Below are 16,803 nucleotides of genomic sequence, written 5' to 3' on the forward strand. Positions count from 1 at the left end.
TTTTATGGTTACCGAAAACCAGCCTCATTTGAATAGTTTAAAACTTCGGTTCGGGATCGGTTTGAGTCTTCTTCGGTTCGGGTCGAATTTGGTAAATTATTTTGGTATTGGTATAACCCGAAATACTATCAGTTTAGGTTTCAAATGGACTTTCGGTTCTTGAGTATATCGTCTGTACTAAATTTAATCAATACAAATCTACATAAATGGTAATTTACAATACAAATAAGTAAGTAAAAGCATCAATTTCGTAAAACAACTATGAAATGACGTAAATTTGAAATGAAAGCCAAGTATCTTTATTGATATAAATAAAACAAAACAAATGAGAGAATTCAAAGAAACCTAAACCCAAAATCAAAACCAAATGAGAAACATATTATTCAATGAAATCAAAAATCAAAAACTTAAACAAAATGAACAAAACTTAGCTTCACCCCCTAAGGTGAACCTCTAGATTCACCCACCAATAACTTAGCTTCAAATCTTAATTAACTAATTCCTATTGGTGGGTGAATGTAGAGGTTCACCTTAGGGGGTGAAGGTAAGTTTTGTTCCAACAAAATTTATAGCTTCAACTGTAAGCACCATTGTCAACCTTCAACCACGAACTTCAAACTCCAATCTTCAAGACATAAGTAAAATTGGTTCTTTGACTTTAAAATACTTGATTTGTACATATTTTGTAACCACAACATAAATAAAATCGATTCAAAAATAAGAAATGAACATCAAATTTTATAATTCAAAATCAGACAAAAAAATTAAACATATTTATCGATAGGAATAAAACCAAATAAATTAAAGCATAAAGCCAAAATCAATTTCTCATGAAATGAGAAATATTGTTCAATGAAAACCAAACCAAAATATAAGAACTTCAAACTTCAACGGTCACCTTCAACCATCAACTTTCATCTTATAGAACCACCAACCTTTATGTAATAGATAATAATTTAGATGTTCAATATATCTTAGTGTATTTTGGATACATATTAGGAATTGAGATCATGTTTGGTATAAAATCTTATTGGGGTTTTGAATGTTTCGGGTTCTATAGGATATCCATTTAAATTTGGATTCGGTTTAGATGATACCCATAACCCAAAATACCATAAAACAAGATTCGTTCGGTATTTATGTTGGGTTCGGATCGGTTCAGATTCATTTTTATCGATCGGGATCGGTTCGGATTTTCGGGTTCGGTTTACGTCCAGCCCTAATTCACAAGATTAATAAATACTCTCAACGTTAAAAATCCATATTTTAGGAAAAAAACATTGTTTCAAAAGATACATTTAAAAATGTAGTAATTTTTGAATAAAAACTCTCAATCACATATCGTCGACATGCAAAAGAAATAGCATAATAATTAACAATGGATGTTGAACACATCAAGTAACAAACTGTAGCAAAATAATCAAACATTTATATAAATATGCTAAATTATAGATCTAAAAAGCCATATTTTTTCTGTTCCTGCTCGGTTGTTCCCTGATTCTCAGATTAGGATGGAACTCCTCGTTTGAGCATATTCCATGTTTCCAGCTCTCTGTGAGGAAACACCAGTCGTTTTCTGATACTTGTGTTTTTTTTCTTTAATGGAGTTGAAAGCATCAAAGAAGTATATGGAATCTTACCCTTTTTCTCTTAGGAGATTCATTGACTTGTTATTCCAGAAATTAACTTCTTACCGATGAATCACCAAGTCAATGCTAATGATTTTGAAGACAAAATAAAAAAACAACAACAATGATGTGTACTTCTTTATATCCGCATATGCAAATTAAATCGCCAAAAATAAAGAAGTCATTTACTAAAATCTCTACAAAACATATGATCAGTTGAAATCTTCAAGGCTTTGAATAATGCACAATAATACTATACTGAAGATAAACTATACCGGTTAACTATGGGGTTAAAGCCGAAACAACTAATACAAATAGATGAATGATGGGCATTCTATAAATCTGTACAAAAAAAAAATAATAATAATAAATCTGTAATACTACCAAAGTTGAATCTAACTCAGTAATTAAATTGAGCTCATTTGAGACCAAAACTGTGGGAGTTATGTTTTTTTTTTTTTTTAACTCTGAAAAATAAAGAAAGATGGAGGTAACGTGCAACTCAAGAAACAATAAACCTAAGCTGAGAACCAAAACAAAAAGATAAAAAAGACAAAGAGCCTAAACGGAAAATCTCAAAACTCCAAAACACCAAAACCACCAGTCGGGATCAGAGTATTATCCCACTGCAGATGACGAAGACTCTTCCACGATCAGGTTCCTAAGCCACGACGGACTCCCTTGCGCTACATAGGACTGAAGCCTCTTTTCCTTCGTGACACTAGCTGCTATCAAGTAAGCAGCTCTATTTGAGGCTCGAGACACAGTAGCCACCTTCTATTCTGCAATATTATTAAGAACATGTTCCAACTCCACACCATATCCTCTGTACGCCGGCCACTCTTTTGGTCTGTTAACGGCCCCCTCCAACTCAGGGCACTCTATCTCCAGGGTAACCTTGTGAAGCCTATGCGAAGTCATACTCTCAACAGCCCAAATCAGACCCAAACGCTTAGCCTCTAAAACAGATTGAGCCCCATTGAAAGCTCGTCGACTATGCAAAACTGTACTTCCTTCTGCATTTCTGACTATCCATCCTAGTCCCACTAACTTTGATTTCTTATCCCACGCAACACCAATATTTCACTTTAATCGACCGATCTCTGGTGGTTTCCAAGCTTTTACTACCTTGGATTTCCTCAAGATCCTAGCCTCTTCACAAAGAGCTGCTGCGTTAGCGTCAAACGTGCCTCTTCCCTGCATTTTATAACCGTAGCCTCCGGCTCATACTCTTTCTCTTCGAACCTGAAGACGTTCTTGTTTTTCCATAAAAACCAAAGAACCCATGGGAACACACGACTTACCTCCGTTGGTATCCTTCGATCTTTACCAAGGTTGAGAAGATAGTAGAAGTTTTCATGTAGAGTTCTGTTCTCAAAACCTCTAAGTGGAAATGGAATACCCGAAGAAGCCCACACAACGCGAGCAGCTGGACAAGTGAAGAGGACATGATTTATTGATTCGCCATCTTCACCACAGTTCTGGCATCTAGAGTCCACCTTCATCCCCCTAGATAGGCATTCTTCAGCAACTGCAAGAGCATTCGACAGAGCCTTCCACATAAAGATTTTGATCTTTGGAGCAGTTCTTACTTGCCAGACCCGACTCCTAAGACCATTAAGCGATGGTTTACTCTGAGCTTGCTTCCTCACCAACGATTGATCAAGCTTACACGCCAGCCAATAACCAGATTTCACTGAATAAGCCCCACTTCTGTTGTGAACCCACTCATGTGAATCTTCCTTCCCCAAAGCCGGTTTGATTTTCAAGACTCTCTCTATATCAGAGAGAAAAAGACTTCCTCCAACTTCCCTCTGTCCCACGATTTTGTCTGTGGGTTTATGAGGTCACACACTCTTAGACCCACATTGAAGAAAGTTTGCTTCCTCATCGGAGCAATTGGGACCTCGTCGAAAAGCCACTTATCCACCCAGACATTAATCTGCTCTCCAGAGCCTACGTTGCGTCTAAGGCCCTTAGTCAACAGCTCACGACCATATAAGATACTGCGCCACGCATAAGATGGTCTTGAGCCAAGCTTAACCTCTAGGAAAAACCCCGAAGGATAGTACATGCTCTTCAAAACTCTAGCACAGAGTGATGATGGATCCATCAGTAGCCGCCAACCTTGCTTTGCAAGTAAAGCTTGATTAAACTTCTCGAGATCTTTAAATCCCATTCCACCATCCTCCTTATCCAAACACATTCTCTCCCAAGACACCCAATGCATTTTATTCTTTCCTTCTTGTACATTCCACCAAAAGTTTGCCATCGCACTAGTAAGCCTTTTACAAGTAGTTTTTGGAAGTCTGAAAACATACATTGCGAAAACTGGCATAGCCATAGCTACCGATTTCAGCAACACTTCCTTCCCCCCAGTCGACAAGAAAAAAGCATACCATCCATGAAACCTAGCCGTCATCTTCTCATATATGTACTGCAGCATGTCCACTTTCGAACCACTAAAACACTCCGGCAAGCCCAAGTATTTCCCAGTCCCACCTTCATTGTAAATCCCAGTCGCTTCCTTGATCTTTGTTTTCATCTCTTCACTAACCTTGTTACCAAAAGTGATGGCAGATTTCTGAAAACTAATCATCTGGCCAGACACTGCTTCATACTCTCTCAAGATCTTACAGACTGCTGCGCATTCAGCTTCATTTGCTTTCAATAAAAGCAGAGAATCGTCTGCAAAAAAAAGATGGTGTACTGCCGGTCCTTCTTCTGAGAAGCTTATGCCCGTGATCTCTCCTCTTCTCTCTGCCTCATTCAGTTTATGAGATAACCCTTCAGTGCAAAGGTCGAAAAGGAAAGGAGACAGAGGATTCCCTTGTCTCAATCCTCTGTTGGGCAACACCTTTCCTTGCTCCTCCCCATTTATCAAAACCGTATACGAAACCGATTTTACACAACGCATTATCCAGTCATAGAAAACAGAGTCAAAACCCAAAGCAGCTAGCAAACTCTCCAAGTACATCCACTCAATGCGGTCATATGCTTTGGACATATCTGTTTTTATCGCCATGAACTCTTTAGATATTCTTTCATGAGTTCTGAGTCCGTGTACCATCTCATGCGCAATAATAATATTGTCAGAGATGAGTCTCTCCGGCACAAAAGCAGACTGCGTCGGAGAAACAATAAACTCCAGGAGCGGTTTGAGACTGTGGGAGTTATGTTATAATGTACGATTAGGACCGAGAAAATCTGTTAATAATTTTTATACATTTGCTTACTAATATTTGAGATTCGTTTGAACAAGCTCTAAGCATATACGGGGACAAGATACCAAGTTAATGATAAAAATATAGAATGAAAAATAGTCTAAACTGAGAAAGAGAAAATCCGGAGATGGTGGTGGTGGGTTTGAAGGCATCTTGTATATTTATATCCTTAAAGGGAGCAGAAGTTGTCAAAATACGTCATAGATGACGTTTTCTGCCATATTTAACTATATTTTAAACACAAGAAAAACAGAACTAAACAATAAAGTAAGTAAATTTTATTGGTGAATAAAAAGATGGACTGTGGAGTATAGACTTTCATCTTTCTAATTTTCATCTTATTATATATGGCTTGGCATTATTCATCGCCAAATGAATGACTACATCACTATTAGTTTTTGGAAAAAATAAATTATTGATCATTTAAAGAACACTTATTATATTAATATAAAATCCATGCAATAAAAATTATACAATAATTGAAATGGTGCAAGTGTTTGGAAAATAAAGTTATCTACCGAATATTTTAATTTAGTTTACAATATAAACACTTGGATATACAACTAATCCAGACAAAAAATTGGTGGGTAAAAAGAAAGGATAAAAAACTATTTATGGATTCATTTAGGTGATTCTTGCATCGGCTGATTACCCTTACATCATCTATTACATCGTATATATTGTCCATACCTATTTTTGAAACAAAAGAACTGTCCATAGTTATTGGATTGACAGTGGAGTTAGATGGTAGTTAATCATCTATCGTCGATACTAGAGATGGTGCAAGTATATGAAAAATAAAGTTATCTGACACATATCTATTGATATCACAATATAAAACACTTGAAAAACAATTAACCCAGACAAAAAAAATTGGTGGGTAAAAAGAAAAGAGAGAAAACTATATTTTGGATTCTAGATTCATATGGTGATTCTTTCACCGGCTGATTACCCTTACATCATCTAATACATCATATATATTGTCCATGGATATTTTAAAAACAAAAGAATTATCCATAGTTATTGGTTAGAGAGTGGAGTTAAATGGTAGTTAATCATCTAATGTTACATACTTACATCACCTAGTACATCATATGAATTCATATCTATTGTCCATAACAACTTTTTAAAACAAAATAATTGTCCATAGTTATTAATTATATAACGTCACTACCCTCACCATGTCAATGATCGAACTCCATATCGTGAAAATGATTTTTTTTTGTTGTTGTAACTTTGGCTTTCAAATATGTTTAAACTACCATAATATTAATAATACAAATAAAATTGATTATAAATATGATAATGGAAATTACGCGCGTAAACCGGTGTGGTGGGTAATTTGGTTAAACCGTAAGTAAAAAGAGACCAAACACTTCCCACATGTTTAAGGACTGGTTGTTCCTATCTTAGTGGCATAAACGTAATTTATCTAAAGTAAGAGGTGTAACGATGATGGTGCAGACGGCGAAAGTGACGGAATCTTAACGACGACGGGTTTAAAACTCTTCTTCCTGATCGACATTTGTTACCGTAACGGCACGGGCACGCGCCTGCACACTCCGTACCAAGCTCTAAAAGGCAACAGCACATTAATGACTTATCCAGTAATTAATACTAGATTTTGACCCGCGCTTCGAAAGCGCGGGTATTATTTTTACTTTTATGAAATATATTATTTGTTTGTAATTATTGAACATATTTATTTTAGTAAAAATTTCTTTATAATAAATTTGACACACATAGTGTCTCTGGTAAACTATGTGTTTCTCTGACTTTGTTTTATTCCCTCTCCAATCAACATATCAAAGCGCGGATATTATTTTTTACTTTTATGAAATATATTATTTGTTTGTAATTATTGAATGTATTTATCTTAGTAAAAAATTCTTTATAATAAATTTGACATATAGAGTGTCTCTGGTAAACTATGTATTTATCTGACTTTATTTTATTCCTTCTCCAATCAACATATTTATTTGGCTTGTTGTTAAAATATCCGAACCCGTTTTAGATACATTGGTTATTTAGATATTTTTAGGCTCCTATACATCAGAACCGAATTCATCCAGATCTAGAATGATCCAACTCAATATCCACACATAAGTTTATAATATTCAAGCGGAACTTGGTTACCAAAAAAAAAGGATACCCGAAAAGAACAACATGTACCTAAATAGACAGATAATGTTCATGTCTAAATGATTATATAAATTAATAAAAAACTGTTTTATGTGTTTTGCTAAATTAAGTGAAATAGAAAGAGTTTTTTTATCAAGTAAAATAATTATATGGAGTGGAAAATTAAGTGAAAATAAATGTAGGACATTTTAAGTATTTTGATTTAAGTTATTATTTTATTCACAAAACATATTTTTGAACTATGTTTTTGGGTACGTAATTTTCCACCGATTGTAACTAAAATAAAAATATTTTAGTAAAATAAAATAAACCAAATGTTTAATCATATGTAAAACCTAAATATTTAGCATTTTGATTTTATAATTGGCACAAAGTTAATATTGATTAACTAATAAATAAAAATATGCACTATTATTATTATGGTAATATAATTAATGATGTAATTTATTATTAAGGTAATATAATTAATTAAATTGTTAAACTAAGTGAAATATGGAAACACAATTAATAGATACTACTATTCAAGTTTCCAAACACTCCATTTTTTATAGCTATAACCAAACACACCAAAATTTTTTATTAATCTTATCCAAGTATCCAAACGCACCGAATTTGTACTTCACCTTTAATAAGATAGATTCTTCATCCACGACCGGAAATTGTTTAGTACGTTCAGAAAGTAAAAAGTAGGTATAATTATAAACCTATAAAGTCTGCTTTAATTACGTACCAAAGCAATAATAAAAAAATCTTTAGAAGTGTTTTATGGAAGAATTTACCCTTTATTTTGGTTAGAAACATGAAATTATTTAGAAAATTACAGTCAAATCGATATTATTTTCCAATTAGATACAAAAATAAATAGGAAGGATGAAGATTGTAAATTATTTTTATCAACGGTCTAGTGCAAAAAAAGGAATACTGAATATTTGTAGCATCTATACAAACAAGGTTACATGTCACATTCTCATATACAGATCTCCAGTTGGTTATACAAAATATAATAACAAATATTCTAATGAAAAAAGAATCCAAAAGTGTAAAACATATTGAGAGAAAGAGAGAGAAAAGAGAGAGAAAGGCGATCTGAGTAGTTCTGGCGTCCGGCCGGCGCGTGAGCGTCCGTGCCGGCGCCGGAATCTTTTTCTTTGGTTAAGAGTCTTCTTTTGCTGTCCATCTCGTCGCTTACCACTATACGCTTTGTCCGAGCTCTGGGTTTGGGACATCTCTCCGGTGTGTTTCTTCGCTTGGAGGGAGGACGCGTCTATGTGGGGGCTCTCGGCGTGAGCGGACAAGCTTGCATGTTCAAGGGCTGATTCCGGGTGATGGAGGCTAGCGTAGCTCTGTCCACGCCGGCTTTACTCCGGGAGGTGAAGGTTCCTTCAGCTTCGCCGCCGCCGGTCTTGGTCGCCGGAGAGTGGAGGCTCCTTCAGTCTGGCTCTGTCGGCTTTAGTTTGGTCTTGTTCTTTTGACCTTTAGTGGAAACTTTGATGTTTTGTTGGTGGTTGTGGTTTCTCGGTTCGTGCGCTTGGAACCTTCCGGGAAAGGAAGGCTACCGCAGCTTCTCGTCGCCGGCTTTTAGGGTAGCGTTGTTTTACGTTTTTAAGGTTGGGGCTTTTTAGGGTTTGGTTCCGAGTTAGATCGGAGGTCTCTCGATCGTCTGTCCGACGAGTAGACGAGGTTGGAGGATCAGAGACGGTTCAGTCTGAGGCACGGCGGGTTTGTGCTCTGACGAATCGAAGGTTGGGGTCGTATTCCGGTGGTTTTCTTGCGGCGGTGTCGGTTTTGGTGAGGGATGGTGACGAGATCTGTTCTGACGGTGTAGATACACCCACGTGTCACGCCATCTGTCTGCTAGACGCACGCGTCGAGATCACGCGGTCGACGTTTGGGTTTGGGTGTTGGGCCATGGGCCTTTACCTTTGTTTGTGTAGCCTGCCGGTTGGGCTGAAAGACGGGTTTATGTATTGGGCTTTAAGCCTTTGTTTGTAATCTGGGCTTGGCCCACTTCTTCAATGTTTTTGATGGAAAAAAAAAAAAAAAAAAAGTGTAAAACATATTTAAATGAATTAAAAAAAAAAGAAATGTTTTTTTTTTGTAGGGTAGAGAGACAGAGAGAACCGGGGATAAAAAGGGAGCAAGGAAGGTGTGAGTCCGTAACTCGAAACATAAGATAAGAGACGCGCTTCCTAAACGGGGTTCTTGAGCTGACCGAAAGATTCCCCTTTTTTTTTTTATATAATCGTAACGGCGAGTTGGTTGTTTGGTACAAGGGAGGGAGGCGATTAAACCGGGCTTAGCGGGAGAAAGAAAGAAAGAGATTACAGTTACAGAGAGAGAGAGAGATTTGGTTGCGTTACGATTCAGATCTCGCGGGAGAGTAAGAAAGAGAAAAACGGAATCCAAGGCTCGTGACAATTAAATTCGCATTTAGGTCAAATATTATCTGGACTGCTTTCAAACTGATCGGAGAGAAGAAGAAGAAGAGTGAAGTGATTGAAAGAGAAGCTTAAATTTGGATTTGGAGTTTTTTGCTGAGGCGGCGGGTTAAGTAAGCTAAGTGCTAATGACGACGACAGGTATGTTGTTGTTACTTCCGATTTTTGGTTTTTTATTTTCCGGCAAGTTTTTTAATGAGAAATTGGCGGTAAACACAGGAGAGCATATGTACGGAGAGCTGTGGAAGCTGTGCGCTGGACCTGTGGTGGATGTTCCTCAAGCTGAGGAAAGAGTGTTTTACTTTCCTCAAGGTCACATGGAACAAGTAAGCGCTGCTTCGGATTTGAGGAAGTTTGAATCTGATAATATTTGATTTTTAAATTTTTTTTGATTTGTTTGTTTCAGCTGGAAGCGTCAACGGAACAGGATTTGAATGCGGTGAAACCGACGAAACCGCTTTTCGATCTTCCTCCTAAGATCCTCTGCAGAGTTATGGACGTTCGTCTTCAGGTTTGTTTTTTTTCCACGATTCTCTTTGGCGTCTGATTACACATCAGATTCAGTTGACCAAGTCGTAGAGTATAAATTGATTGGTTAGCCTTTTGTGTGGAATATATATGTTGGGGGCCTGCTGAGTTGACTTAGATGTCTTGGGGCTTTTTGAGTTGTCTTAGATCATCCATTTGTCACTTGTTGTTGACTTAGATCATCCATCGGATCTTGTTTGAGTTAAAATGGAAGTTTTGACTCCTAATCACTTGTTCTTGTTGTTGTTAGGCGGAGAAAGATACGGATGAGGTATATGCCCAGATCATGTTGATGCCTGAAGAAACAGTGAGTCACTCATTTTCTTTTAATTTGTTTCACCTCCTTCTCTCTCAAACCCAGGAGTGCTAATTTATAAACTGCATCAGGTTGATGAACCTATGAGTCCTGATCTTCCTCCTCCTGAGTCCCATAGGCCAAAGGTTCACTCTTTCAGCAAGGTTTTGACTGCCTCCGATACAAGCACCCATGGTGGCTTCTCTGTCCTTAGGAAACATGCTACCGAGTGCCTTCCCCCGCTGGTAATTACGACACAACTCTTTCTGATTTGTTCCGGGCTTCGCATTGGATTTAGATTTCAGCATTCCAACGTCGATCTCATTTTGTTGTCTTCCTTTAGGATATGACTCAGCAAACTCCGACTCAGGAGTTAGTAGCCGAAGATGTGCACGGCTATCAGTGGAAATTCAAGCATATTTTTAGAGGTGATGAATTAATTACTATTGACAAAAGTTAAAATGTGAGGAACAAGGTTTTGTGATTACTGATCTTGTTTTTACTTGAAACCTATTATTGTACAGGTCAACCACGGAGGCATCTTTTGACCACAGGGTGGAGCACCTTTGTTACAGCAAAGAGATTGGTAGCTGGGGACACCTTTGTGTTCCTGAGGTATAACTTCACTCTGCTATGTTGCTTTTTTCTTTTCTTTTGATTTTTCCACATGTGGATTTTGAATCTTTAAAACTATATTGTATTGTCCAGAGGGGAGAATGGAGAGTTGCGGGTTGGAGTCAGACGTGCTAATCGTCAACAGATCAATATGCCTTCATCCGTCATATCAAGTCACAGCATGCATCTGGGAGTGCTTGCTACTGCATGTCATGCTACTCAAACCAAATCAATGTTCACCGTTTACTATAAACCAAGGTATACAATTATTCACTCTACGTTGAACATGTTGAGTCAGTTTCTTCGAGACTCTTGCCTTATTGATTTAGTCTTGGTTCTGAGCAGGACAAGCCAATTCATCATAAGCTTGAACAAATATCTGGAATCCATGAACAATAAGTTCTCTGTAGGGATGAGATTTAAGATGAGGTTTGAGGGAGAGGATTCCCCTGAAAGAAGGTAGTCTAAATTTTTTTTCTTTCTTTGTTTGTTTTGTGCCCTGCAAGTTCTGTGTCCCCAAAGCTGTTCTCTAAACACTTATCTTTCTTTACGAAGATATTCTGGCACGGTTGTTGGTGTTAAAGACTGCTCCACTCACTGGAAAGACTCAAATTGGCGACGCCTAGAAGTAAAACTCTTACCCCTTGTATACATGCTTCTTTAAATGTTTCTAAAGCGAAAAAAAAAAAAAAACTCAACCAGTCTGCTACATTTTTGTGTAGGTTCACTGGGATGAGCCTGCATCGATTTCAAGACCCGATAAGGTTTCACCATGGGAGATCGAGCCGTTTGTATCTTCAGAAAATGTTTCCCAATCAGTTATGCCAAAGAACAAAAGGCCCCGTCACTTTAGTGAAGTATCTGCACTTGGTAAGGCACAATCTAATCGTCAGTTTCTCTGAAACTTCCTATAGCTACATATCTCACTCACACATCATGTCTTTAGATGTAGGCAAGACAGCTTCAAACCTTTGGAGCTCTGCATTGGCGCAATCCCATGAATTGGCACAATCTTGCATCACCTCACAAAGGAATCCTCCTCAGCAATGTTATCGTGATGCAACTGAGGATGCTAAGAAATCTGATTGGCCAATTAGCCCTTACTCTGCGTCCAATTTGTCGAGAAATACAACGCTGAACGACCAAATGATTTTCCCAGTTGAGCAGAAGAAACCCGAGACTACCACCGCTAGTTATAGATTATTTGGAGTCGATCTGCTGAGTTCCTCTGTACCAGCTCCCGAGGAGAAAGCTGCACTCATGCAACCAATAAACATAACCAAACCAGCTCCAGACAGCAACTCAGACCCAAAATCAGAGGTTTCAAAGCTATCAGAGGAGAAAAAGCAGGAACCTGCTCAGGCATCATCGAAAGAGGTACAAAGCAAGGAAAACAGTTCTACAAGAAGCCGGACCAAGGTAATGTCATGGACACTTTTTTTGATGCACATATAAATAAAACACATACGTCCTCTTTTTTTTTTTACATAATCTAGATATTCATATGAACAACACAGGTGCAAATGCAAGGCGTACCGGTGGGCAGGGCTGTGGATTTAACAGTACTAAATGGGTACAGTGAGCTTATAGACGACCTTGAGAAGCTGTTTGACATAGAAGGCGAGCTGAAGAGTCGGAATCAATGGGAAATAGTGTTCACAGATGATGAGGGAGATATGATGCTTGTCGGTGATGACCCATGGCCGTAAGTGACTACCCCTCTTATTTAAGAAAAAAGAAAAATCATATCTGAAAATGGCTTAATTTTGTGGTAACAGGGAGTTCTGCAACATGGTGAAGAGAATATTCATATGGTCAAAAGAGGAAGTGAAGAAGATGACGCCCGGGAACCAACTCCGGAAACTGTTAACGGAAGTTGACACAGCATTAACAACAACAATCTCCAAAACTGAGAATCTTTCCAACTAAGTTCTCTACACTCTCTGTCTCCTTGTCTTGTTCCGTCTGTGTTTTCTCGCCAGAGAAAGATCAAAAAGTGGCGTAAACAGGAAACCACTTCTTCTTTTCGCAAGAAAAGTAAAAGGGTTGAAAAATGGCTCGTTTTTTTTTGGGGGAGCTTCTTGTGGAGAAGGGCAGACAGAGAGTTTTCTTCTATGGGTAGGCTTCTGTAAGTTTAATTCTTTTTGTGTGTGTAATATATGCGAAGATGTAACGAACAGAGAAGAAGAAAAAATAAAGATTGTAAGCCTCCTTTTCCTATTTATGCTTCTTAGTTTTTTTTTTCTCGTCTTTTTTTTTGTTATTTTTCATGTAAGTGTCAAAAGAGTCGATGTACATATATCTTGTGAAATTAAAACTTCGACGTCTATTTCTTCATTGGTATGGTATTTGTTACTAGTACTCACTCACAGAAGCAAAAGCTTTCTGAAGAACAACATCCAAAGAAAAGAGCTTGATAGATTGATACAAACTCTGAAACCATAAATCTCAGTTGTTTGGATTGCCCTATCTAAACTAGGTCCAAAATAATTTGGGGAGGTTTACTGGATTTGTGTACTTTAGAGTTTCATTAGTTTGTATATATAGTAACTAGATCAGATTCATATGGAGATACTCTTCAGGCACGTACACGACGTCCCTCTCCTCCAAATGAACTTGGAAACAACTTAGGATGTTTTGGTAAAAAATAGTTTGGTTTATAAAAAACTCTTCCTCGTTTTTCTTTCAGTCTATGGCTGGCTTTTTTGTATATGTATCATACAACACAGAGTTTATATCGTAAACATCCAATATACGAATCTCTTATACAGTATACTATAGATATTGTCGTTATCTATTGTTTGTATTTTTTCATCCTCTCTCTCTCGCTGAGATTTGTGAATATTTGCTCCTTGTGTTTCCACATCTTCATCGAATCATCCATGTGATATTTTCTCCTTTTTCTAATATATAGGGAAATCTAAATGTCTTTTTCTTTTCAAAACTCATCAACTAATACGATATTTTAAAAAGAAATCCGTCAATATACATGGTTTTAGGAATTCATATGTACATACAGAGAAAACATTATTAAGATTTCTAATAATTTTACAAATAGATAACCTCTTTGGGAGTAATTTCCAAAGATAGTTGTATAAATTATTCGAGTATAAATTATTCGAGTATAATTTATTAATCTAGCTAGTAGCTTAAAACATTTTAATAATTATACTTGCTGAAAAACATTAATAACCAAATATTATAGTTGCATAGATATGATAAGTCAATTATATAAACTTATTCTGAACTTTTTTTTTTTTTTTTTTTTTTTTTGAATAAATGTAAAATTTTATTCATCCAAAAAAACGTTTGTACATCAAGTGTAACAGGAAGCTTAATGAAAAATAAAAACTACAACGTAAATTTTATCTAGTTCCAAACCACACTTGTAATCCCTTCTCCATTTTCTTGTCTCCTTGACGCTGAATAGTAGACAGTCTATTTCTCACATTCTTGTCAATCACTTTAGCCAACAGCATATGCGGAATCTGTTTATCACCATGTCTTCTATAATTCCTCTCTCGCCAGATCGAATGAATTGCTGCCTGAAATGCATATCTTATCAGGAAAAGCTTAACCCGGTCCTGTCTAAGATCAAGCATTATCTCAATAATATCCTCCCAACGCTCCGTGTATCTTGTACCAAGCAACCCTCCAATCAACTTCTGCCATATGTAACTTGAATAAGCACAAGAGAAGAACAAGTGGTTTCTTGTCTCCCCTTCCTGCTTGCACAAGACGCATATAGGATCAATGGCTTGATTCCACTTCAGCATACGATCACATGTTGATAGTCTATCAAGCATCGCTGTCCAGGCATGAAAAGAATACTTAGGCGTGGCATGCTTAAACCAAACACACTTACTCCATCGTTGCAATATGTGTTCCTTTCGAACAAGCAGCCAAGTACTCTTTGATGAGAAATTTGGTTTGTATCTCTCTTCTCTGTTTTTCCATACTGCAACATCCATACACTTCAACCTTCTAGATTTCAGTTTCTCAATTTCTTCCTCCACTAAATTCAAAATTACCACACGATGCCTTCTCCTCCTATGCTTCTGTATTACTTCTGCTACTGTCCAAGTTTCTGGTATACCCATATCAATATAACTTCTTTCTCCCAACAAGTCTTTTAAGCGCCCCATTGTACACCAATGATCATACCAGAAGGAGGTAGACTCTCCATTTTTAACTTCTACACGATGAAACTCCTTAGCAGCATCTCTTGTCTTAAGTATTTTCTTCCACATCCAAGAACCTATTGTTGAGTTCTCCTTAACAGACCAGAAAGAACCTTTGCGGATCAAATTCTTCTGAATCCATTGCACCCATAATGAATTCTGTCCAGATAGAATTCTCCATATCAATTTGAGACAGGATACTTCATTTACTTCCTTCAAATCCCTTAACCCCAAACCACCTTCTTCCTTCTTCTTACATACTTCCTTCCAGCTAACTTTAGATTTTCTCGTATTCAACTCAGGCCCTGACCATAAGAATGCTGCACATAATTTCTCAATCCCATTTATGCATTGCCGAGGAAGTCTAAACGCTGAAAACCAGAAATTCGCCAAACTCATGATGACAGATTTAAGAAGTTGGAGTCTCCCTGCGTATGACAAAAATCTCCCATTCCAATTACACATCCTGGTCTTGATCTTCTCCATCAATGGTAAGTAATCTGAGACTGTCATTTTCCTTGTGAGAAGTGGCAAACCCAGATAGCGGACCGGCAATTGACCTGCTTCAAAAGGGAAGTTCTCAAGAATAGCACTCTGGTTCTCAACAGAAATCCCAGCCATATACAGAGTCGATTTCTCCAAACTGATCTTGAGACCCGAAAGCTTTTCAAAGTCATTAAAAACCTGGAGAATTCCTTCTACTGACCTCTTCTGCCCATCTGTGAAAACCATAATATCATCCGCAAAGCAAAGATGTGTCAAGAGAGCATTCTTGCATCTTGGATGATATCCCACCAGTCTATCAACAGCCGCTTTATCCAACAACTTTGACAGAACATTCATACATATTACGAATAGTGAAGGGGATAGAGCACAACCTTGACGAAGCCCTCTAGCACTATTAAAATAGCCCGCAAGCTCCCCATTCACTTGCACCGAAAAAGACGCTGTTGATATACATAATCTGATCCAGTGTATGTACTTAGCAGGAAACCCCAAAGCTTCTAATGTGGCGAGGAGAAATGGCCACTGGACTGAATCAAACGCTTTAGATATGTCTATCTTCATGGCGCATCTCGGAGATATCTCACTCTTGTGATAGTCTTTAACTAATTCAGTAGCTAACAATAGATTCTCCATCAACAACCTATCCTTAACGAAAGCTGACTGATTTGAAGAGATGAACTTAGGCATAATCCCTTTGAGGCGATTGGCTAACAGCTTTGATATTATCTTGTATAGCACATTGCAACAAGATATTGGCCTATAGTCTTTCATTTCCTTAGCTATTTTCTTCTTAGGTATCAAAGCTAAGATAGTAGAGTTGATACCTTTAGGAAGAAAACCTTTAATAAAGAATGACTGCACTGCTACCACCACATCATTCCCAAGTATTGGCCAAGCTGCTTTAAAAAATTCTGTAGTATAGCCATCAGGTCCCGGGGATTTATTCGATGGCATCTTGAATACAACTTCTTTTATTTCCTCCGCTGTGACTTCCTTAATAAGATTCTCTTGCTCTACTTCACTACAGCGGAATCCAAGAATCTCCTGAAGATACTCCACCTTAGGCATCTCATAATCATTTGGTTTAAAGGTAAGTAGCTCTGTAAAGAACCGCTCAGCTTCTCTTTTAATATCTTCCTCCTTTGTGGCAATACTCCCATCTGGACAAAGCACCTCTCGAATAGCATTTATCACTTCTCTTATCTTTGCAGCATTATGAAAGAATCTGTTGTTTCCATCCCCCAC

The 16,803-nt window shown here is 37.4% G+C and overlaps 2 protein-coding genes across 2 annotated transcripts; one reads left to right on the forward strand and one right to left on the reverse strand.

The window, feature by feature from the left end:
• Positions 1-2,405: 2,405 nt before the first annotated feature.
• On the reverse strand, positions 2,406-4,698 carry LOC108850033 (uncharacterized). Its single transcript, XM_018623617.1, has 4 exons — positions 3,484-4,698; positions 2,933-3,442; positions 2,757-2,825; positions 2,406-2,687 (listed from the first exon to the last, which is right to left on the reverse strand). The coding sequence occupies exons 1-4, from the start codon at positions 4,696-4,698 to the stop codon at positions 2,406-2,408; spliced, it is 2,076 nt and encodes a 691-aa protein (XP_018479119.1).
• Positions 4,699-9,137: 4,439 nt separating this feature from the next.
• LOC108853662 (auxin response factor 9) lies at positions 9,138-13,092 on the forward strand. Its single transcript, XM_018627079.2, has 14 exons — positions 9,138-9,573; positions 9,652-9,758; positions 9,839-9,943; positions 10,211-10,267; positions 10,348-10,500; positions 10,599-10,683; positions 10,780-10,870; positions 10,964-11,128; positions 11,216-11,329; positions 11,426-11,498; positions 11,593-11,740; positions 11,817-12,289; positions 12,388-12,575; positions 12,649-13,092. The coding sequence occupies exons 1-14, from the start codon at positions 9,561-9,563 to the stop codon at positions 12,797-12,799; spliced, it is 1,923 nt and encodes a 640-aa protein (XP_018482581.1). The 5' UTR covers positions 9,138-9,560; the 3' UTR covers positions 12,800-13,092.
• Positions 13,093-16,803: the final 3,711 nt, after the last annotated feature.

This window comes from Raphanus sativus, unplaced genomic scaffold (assembly GCF_000801105.2).
Source record: "Raphanus sativus cultivar WK10039 unplaced genomic scaffold, ASM80110v3 Scaffold0504, whole genome shotgun sequence".
In the NCBI taxonomy this organism is placed as follows: Eukaryota; Viridiplantae; Streptophyta; class Magnoliopsida; order Brassicales; family Brassicaceae; genus Raphanus; species Raphanus sativus.

Bases quoted from the DNA above. Each gene is read 5' to 3' on its own strand.
- LOC108850033 (XM_018623617.1), bottom strand. From the start codon at position 4,698: ATGGTACACGGACTCAGAACTCATGAAAGAATATCTAAAGAGTTCATG. The intron at 3,443-3,483 runs GTGTGTGACCTC...ATCGTGGGACAG, and splicing joins TCTTCAATGTGGGTCTAAGA to AGGGAAGTTGGAGGAAGTCT. The intron at 2,826-2,932 runs GTAAGTCGTGTG...TATAAAATGCAG, and splicing joins ATCGAAGGATACCAACGGAG to GGAAGAGGCACGTTTGACGC.
- LOC108853662 (XM_018627079.2), top strand. The intron at 10,268-10,347 runs GTGAGTCACTCA...AAACTGCATCAG, and splicing joins TGTTGATGCCTGAAGAAACA to GTTGATGAACCTATGAGTCC. The intron at 11,499-11,592 runs GTAAAACTCTTA...ATTTTTGTGTAG, and splicing joins CAAATTGGCGACGCCTAGAA to GTTCACTGGGATGAGCCTGC.